Source organism: Danio rerio, chromosome 21, assembly GCF_049306965.1.
Source record: "Danio rerio strain Tuebingen ecotype United States chromosome 21, GRCz12tu, whole genome shotgun sequence".
NCBI lineage: Eukaryota > Metazoa > Chordata > Actinopteri > Cypriniformes > Danionidae > Danio > Danio rerio.
Genome location: NC_133196.1, coordinates 32,520,906 through 32,528,879, shown reverse-complemented (window position 1 = coordinate 32,528,879; position 7,974 = coordinate 32,520,906). Strand labels below are relative to the sequence as shown.

Sequence of the window (7,974 nt, the reverse complement as noted above, 5' to 3'; positions counted from 1 at the left end):
CTTAAAACACTCTTGATAAAATCTTATTTGTCTTAATTTAACTGGGAAATAGGTCAATAATATTAGCCCCCCTATAATAAATATATATTTTACTTCCTTTCATTTATATAGCATTTTACGGCAGCCATATTGCGCAATAGCTGATTGGTGGAGAGGAGACAGATTAATATTAAGATTAAGCCAATTATAATATGGGAATGGTTAGGAGGCCAAATTTGGCCAGGATGTCAGGGTGAAACCCAAACATTTTATAAAATCCCCTGGGATTTTTAACAACCACAGAGAGTCGGGACCTCATTTAGAAACTAACATTACTTCCAGCTGCAACCTAGCTTTTCTATGTGGTCTCCCATCCAGGTATTGACCGAGCACAGCCCTGCTTAGCTTCAGTGGGCGACAATGTGAGAGCTGCCGGCTAGCTAGCTGTTTGATTGGCTACAGAATTTTAAGTTCGTTATACAATGACTTGTCTAATTGACCTAATTAACCTAGTTAAGCCTTTAAATGTTGCTTTAAGCTGAATACTACTATCTAGAGAAATAGCTAAGAAAATATTATCCACCGTCTCCATAGAATTATTAAAGAATTATGTATAAGAGTTGATTTTGAAAAACGATTTAGAGTCTAAAAGTAAGTGATTGAAAATAGGGTTGGTGTGCGCACATCCTACAAAAACTTCAAGCAGGCGCTCGATCAAATGTGTGAATGATCTGCTTTTATCTCGATGTTTCTCAACAGTGCCAGAAGAGAAGTTTTTGACGCTGGAAGTTTTCCACAAGTTTACTCTAGACAGAGCCAAGCAGGACATCCGCAGTGTTTGGCGGGCGATCCTGGCCTGTGGATATGACCTACTCTTTGACAGGTTTGCAGGTTTTAAAATGATCTTTGGCTTCACCACATCAGCGCTCACATCACATATATCACAGAAAAACAGGCAACACAAATACATTCAATATCATCACATAAACCACATTAAAAACTCAATTATTAATGAAATTCTAATGGCAGTCGGCACAAAGGACATTTGATACACAGTTTTCGTTACTTGGGGCAGTCTAATACATCTTTTTCTAGGCAAAAGCCTAGATCCATTGATTCCCGACATGCTCAAAAAGCCAGCAGAAAATGGAGCTTTGAGATGGACTTTGCATTGGTGCAGTTTGTGAACCGTCTCAGCCGTCACCTGGCCATCACTCCTGCCCGTCTGCATACACATGAGGTTTACCTGGTCGCCAGCAAAAATGGCGCCGATCCTGAGGTTGCGTGTCTGTTAGGCAAGTCCATCTCTGTGTTATCTTGTTCACAGATGAAGAGTTCAGATGCAAAAGCCTCTCAAGGGCTGTCTATTATTATTATTATTATTATTATTATTATTATTATTATTATTGTTATTGTTATTTTATACAGCTGAAGTCAGAATTATTAACCCCCCTGTATATTTTTCCTGCAATTTCTGTTTAAGGGAGAGAAGATTATTCCAACACATCCTAATCATAATAGTTTTAATAACTCATTTCTATTAACAGATTTCTTTTCTCTGTGGCATAATGACAGCACATAATATTAGACTAGATATTCTTCAAGACTCTAGTAATCTGCTTAAAGTGACATTTAAAGGCTAAACTAGGTTAATTAGGTTAAAGTTATAATTAGGCAAGTCATTGTATATCAGTGGTCTGTTCACAATCAAAAAACAAATATAGCTTGGAGGAGCTAATAATATTGACCTTAAAATGCTTTTAATCTAGCCAAAACAAAACTAATCAGACTTTCTCCAGAAGAAAAAATATTATAGGAAAAATGGTGAAAAATTCCTACATCTAGGGTGAAGGATGAATAGTCTTGTAGAGTATTTATTAATCATTGTTCATCATTTACTATTGCATTTTTTATTCATTCGTTTTCCATCGGCTTAGTTATGGAAATAGATTTGTTTCTTTTTTTTATTCAATCAAAAATATTTAGTTGTAAAGAAAAATTAATCACGTAGTAATTAAAAAAGAAAAGATTTCAAATAAAAACAGGTTTAATAAAAAAACTTATGTCAATGATAATAAAATATTTTGGTGACAAAGTCACTAAGTTGGCAACACTGCCGGTGACTCCGGTCCAATCGCGAGAAAATGTAATGGGCGTGGCCAACCTGTGACCGCATTCAAGATTGGCCAACAGAACATGGTTTTTCAGAAGATCCCGCCCACTGAGGTGCAGTTTTCAACTCTCAAGCAAAGATTTTAGATCCGCAAAAAATGAAACAAAAGCAAAAGCAGAACTAATGAGCACACAATTAATTAATCTTGTGGTAACTGCATAGAATGGCAATAGTTAATTTTTTGCAGTGTAATTTTTTTATTTTAATGTTTTTTTTTATTATTTGAAATCTTTTATTTTTTAATTGCATTGTACCTAATTTTGGTCAAAAACTTCATGCTTGTTTGAATAATAGACACAAAATTAACCTCAGTGTACATGGGTTCAAAACTTTCAAACTCACAAGCAAAACATGTCAACCCGCAAGCAAAGATTCTAGATGTGCAATAAATGACAGCAAAACTGAGAGCAAAATCAATGAGTGTGCAATGAAAATTGTGGAAACTGCATAATAGGACAAGTGTATTTAGCCTTTATAGTGAGTTTGGAATAATCCGATTGGCTTACCAATGATTACAGAGAGACCAGCCGCGATCAATCATATCACATGCTCCTCTCGAATTTAGTTTATGAAGCTTCACTTAGTGTGTGTGTGTGTGTGTGTGTGTGTGTGTTTCAGGGAGCTGCTGCGCTGTGAAAGTGCTCTGGCGCGTCTGTACTGCCGCATGGCCCTCCTCAACATCTTTGCCCCCAAGAGTCCTCACACATTCACACACCTCTTCCACATCCCTGCAGTGCGTGACATCACACTTGAATATCTGCAGCTCCTGTCCAATCAGCTGCTGACTCCGCCTCTGCCAGGTAATGTCATACCAATATGTTGATGAGCACTATTTTACATGCATAACAGCAATGTTAGAAGATTTATAAGAATAAAGTGACAAGATTTTAAAATACTTTTTGAGAATTTATTAATATTTACTAATGAGCAAAAATGATGTAAATACACATATTTGGAAATTAAGCTTTTTTAAAAGTGTTTAAGCATATTTTAGCTCTTCACTATAAGGTCCCATTAGTTAATGCATTAACTGTCATTAAATAACAAAGAACAATTCTTTTGTTTTACACTGTATATTAGTGTTTATTAAGATGCTAAATGTCATGTTTGAGGGAAAAAGTTTTCTTTTATTTGAAATTGAAGAATTATTTAAATATTTGTCGTAAGTTTCCTTGAATACAACAAGTTGTTGAAGCATTTGTGTTTTTAAGCACTCTACAATAAGCTCCCATTAGTTCACATTAGTTTGTTCTCTTGACGGATTAGAATGTTTTTGAGGTTACTTTTAATGTACAATGTATAATTCTAATGCATAATTCTAATTTGTTAAATCCTATTTCTTAACATTACTCACAGTTGAAGTTTAAATTTTTTTTAAAATATTTCACAAATTATGTTGAACAGAGCAAGGAATTTTTCAAAGTATGCCTGACAATATATTTTATTCTGGGGAAAGTCTTATTTGTTTTATTTAGGCTAGAATAAAAGCAGTTTTTAATTTTTTAAGGTCAATATTATTATCCCCTTTAAGCTATTTTTTGATAGTCTACAGAACAAATCATTGTTATACAATAACTTGACTATTTACCCTAAGCAGCCTAGTTAACCTAATTAACCTAGTTAAGCCTTTAACTATGTCACTTTAAGCTGAATACTAGTGTCTTGATAAATAGCTATTCAAGTATTATTTACTGTCATCACAGCAAAGATAAAATAAATCAGTTATTAGAAATTATTTATTAAAACTAGGATGTTTGTAAATGTGTTGAGATATTTATCTCCGTTAAACAGAAATTGGGGGAAAAATAAACAGGTCGGCTAATAATTCAGGGGGGTAATAATTCTGACTTCAACTGTATGCAGCATTAACAGTAAGGACTTTTTGTACTGTATTTATGTTTTTTTGTTTGCATGATATGTGTAACGACCGGGGGAGGGAGTGACAGATACAACTGAGGTAAGATCCAACATGCAGGTTTGTTCAATGTACAAACAGGTATATGTAGACAAATATAGAGTCGTAATAAAAGTACAGGCAATAGGTTGTAAGGCTGGTGGCTAAACAGGATAACTAGGGTAAACAAGGCTAGGATCGAGACACGGAGAAACAAGATAAGGACCCGGAGAGTGGAGCTGCAGTGGCCCTGGATCGTGCGACAGCGGAGGACCTGGAGCGTGGAGCTGCAGTGGACCTGGATCGTGTGACAACAGAGGGCCTGGAGTACTGCGAGGAGCCGGCAGGGCTGGAGGCTTGTAGGGAGCCGGCAGGGCGAGGAGCCGGACTGGGATCGGCAAGGCGAGGAGTCTAGATGACGCCGGCCGGGCGAGCTGTCTGAATAGCGCCGGCAGGGCGAGGAGCGGGGCTGGGACCGGCAGGGCAAGGAGCTGTGAATGTTCAGGAAAACTGAAGCGGCGGCGGACATTCGGAAAGCTCAGGCGGCGGCGACCATTCGGGCAGCATCGTCGACCCTGGCTGCGGAGCTGGCTACGACGTCGACTCTGGCTGCGGCGCTGGCTGCGGCGTCGACTCTGGCTCTGGTTGGTGTGTCTGTGTGGAGTTTGCATGTTTTCCCTGTGTTTGCGTAGGTTTCCTCTGGGTGCTTTGGTTTCCCCCACAGTCCAAAGACATGCGGTACAGGTGAATTGGGTAGGCTAAATTGTCTGTAGTGTATGAGCGTGTTTGTGAATGACTGTTTGAGGATGTTTCCCAGAGATGGGTTGCGGCTGCGTCTGCGTAAAAACTTGCTGGATGAGTTGGCGGTTCATTCCGCTGTGGTGACCCCAGATTAATAAAGGGACTAAGCCGACAAGAAAATGAATAAATAGTGTATTTTTTAGAACTCAACAAATATCTTTATGGACAGTATACAAAAATTAAATTGAGATTAAAGTTAGTATTTATTCATTTATTTCATACATATGGCTTTTGTGTTTTATTAAATATGAGTTGATAAAAATATTAGACGTGCATAGATAGATAGCATTTTGATTGAATGTAGTGGGCCGCTCTGGATTATAAACGCATGAATTATGCTACGGTTATGCCATCCGTCCACTAGGGGTGTCAAAAATAATCGTTTTTTCGGTGCACTGCGATGCAGACGCGGACAGTTCATTATCGGTTCAGTAATAATCATAACCGGTTATTACTGACGTCATTTACCTCATATGCGCTCTGTCGCGAGGGAGGCAATCGCGAGTATTTACAGCGCTTTAACTACTTAAAACTCATAAACTGTGCACAATTTCACTGTGTGTGTTTGCTGGATCGGTCTTTCACTGACAAATACAAAAATAGCCCCTATTTCACTGAGATCGAGAGAATGAAAGTAGCCTACTCCGTTTCTCTCTCTTTCTCTCTCTCTCTCGCGTGCGCGCTCTGTCTCTCGCTCTGTCTCTCTCTCTCTCTCTCTCTCTCTTTCTCACACACACTCAGTGGCCCATTTGACCTCCTGGCGTGCCTTTTCTTCTCTTCTCGGCTGTTTTACAGCGTTACTTTTGCATCCAGAAACGAGCGCGTGTCTGCAGAGTTTTCTCCACCGTGTCTATCATACATCAGCTGTGAGATCTGTCTGCCGCTTATCAGTGTCACTCATCTGTGAAGAACGCAGCGCGCAAGAGCCAATCACAACTGTTTTTTTTGAGGGTGTGACCAATCAAAGAGGTGTAAGAGAACTAGACAAGGATCAGAAATTGAGCTAGATATTTATATTCGTTTATATTATTTGCTAAATGCTCGTTTTGTTTAAAGGTACAGTTTATATATCTGACTGTTTGTATTAAATGACAAAATTGTATTACAAATAGTATATAAATATAAATACATTCATACATTTTAATACAAGAAATGCTGCTGTGAAGAAAATATAAAACTGTGTATGGAAAGCACCGTCAATGCACCGTGATGCACCGAAATATCGAATTGAACCGAATCAATGGCATGATAATCGTAACCGAACCGAACCGTGAGACTAGTGTAGGTTCACACCTCTACCGTCCACACTATGCCGGAGTTTTCGAGCGCTGAAAACGGAGCGTTTTGGAAATGCTGGAGTGGCTGTTTTCATTCTAAAATGTTGCTGCTCCGTCTCAGTGTGGATGGGGGGAAAACGGAGACATCTGAAAACGGAGGCGGGGCTGCTGAGATTTGCTACCTGATTGGGGCTTTTGTGTCATTGCGTATACTTCCCTTATTCATCAAGCCCCTATTACATGACTATAACACATAACTTTAACGCTACCAGAAGACAACAGACCAGCCTTCACTTTAAACAAAAACATGGACACAGAAATGGGAGCGTTGTTAGCACTATTGTCTGTTTTAGGCGCCATTGTGCAGTTAAACTCTGCCTTTTTACTACAGCAGCTGCATATATTTGCTAGAACGCGCATGCCCAGAGTGCGCGGATGGTCATGTGATATAAGTTTTTGGTGGCTTAGTGTGGACGGAGATATGTTCAGAAACGCTAGGTGAAACGCTATTGTGGACGTAGATCGTTTTTGATCTAAAACACCGTTTTCAAACTAAAGCCTAGTTCACACTAGAGGATTTTAAGCCTGATTTGAGTGCTAAATATTCCAGAGCAGTCGGCCGACTCAACCCCACGTGTAGTGACGAGCTGCAGCCAATGAGAGGTCATATCAGCATGAGCTGAATGCCTGTGTGCTCAGGAGCTCAACAGAAACATCTGTGATTGGTCAGAATGGGCATCAACGCACTCGCTTTATTCTGTGTTAACACAGACATGAGAGTAAGCTTTATTAACAGTGGAACTAGAATTCTGTAACTATAAGAATTACCAAACTGCTCATTCTGACCGTTCTCATATAAAACGCCATATTGTCACAACATATTTACATTCAAAGCTATTATTGAGATATTAAAATTAAGCTTTGAATGTCTGGCATTATATTTAATGACACCATTACCCTAAAAATATAATATTTTTTTGGTAATACAGCCTATAAATATGTAGTTAAGATATTAGAACACGCAAAGGTCTTGGCTTTCATTTTTCTCCTCTCCGACTGAGCTCTTCTATCAGGGAAAAGCTCAGAGTGTCCACGAGTAGCTGAGCATGGCCATTAGCAGAGGTCTGCATCAGGGGAAGAACAGTCTGCTGGAGCTTACCAAACAGATCTGCTGCTTCCTGCAGGTACCACACACACACACACACACACACACACACACACACACACACACACACACACACACACACACACACACACACACATACACATCATCATCATCGTTTTAAAACAGGTTCTCGGGAATTCGGGAGACTGTGAAAACACAAAACGCGTTGCATGACCTTCACATTTGAAGTTTAACACTTCATAAACATCAAACATGTTTTTTCAATATACACTCACCGGCCACTTTATTAGGTACACCTGCCCAGCTGATTGTTAGGGTAAATTTATAATCACATGGCAGCAACTCAATGCATTTAGGCATGTAGACATGGTCAAGACGATCTGCTGCAGTTCAAAGCGAGCATCAGAGTGGAGAAGAAAGGGGATTTAAGTGGCTTTGAACGTGGCATGGTTGGTGGTGCCAGAAACTGCATTTCAGAAACTGCTGATCTACTGGGATTTTCACGCACAAACATCTCTGGGGTTTACAGAGAATGGTCCGAACAAGAGGAAATATCCAGCGAGCGGTCAGAGGTCAGAGAAGAATGGCCAGACTGGTTCCAGCTGATAGTTCCAGCAGAAGACCACACCGGGTGTCACTCCTGTCAGCTAAAAACAGGAAACTGACGCTACAATTCACACAGGATCACCAAAACTGGACAATAGAAGATTAGAGAAACGTTGCC

General features: G+C 39.5%; 1 protein-coding gene across 5 annotated transcripts in view; it reads left to right on the top strand.

Moving 5' to 3' along the window:
• The window catches only part of LOC101882892 (probable E3 ubiquitin-protein ligase HECTD4), a 63,855-nt gene that overhangs the window by 29,027 nt on the left and 26,854 nt on the right, over positions 1–7,974 (top strand). For 2 of the 5 annotated variants that reach the window (XR_012397234.1, XM_073936036.1), the window contains 2 exons: positions 739–862; positions 2,771–2,952. Coding sequence is in view for 2 of the 5 variants with exons in the window: in XM_073936036.1 (XP_073792137.1) it covers positions 739–862; positions 2,771–2,952 (306 nt within the window). In the remaining 3 variants the exon portion in view is untranslated. Of the gene's footprint in view, positions 1–738; positions 868–2,770; positions 2,953–4,497; positions 7,309–7,974 lie in introns of those variants that run through there. The other 3 variants (XR_012397233.1, XR_012397235.1, XM_073936037.1) reach the window with 3 other exon arrangements.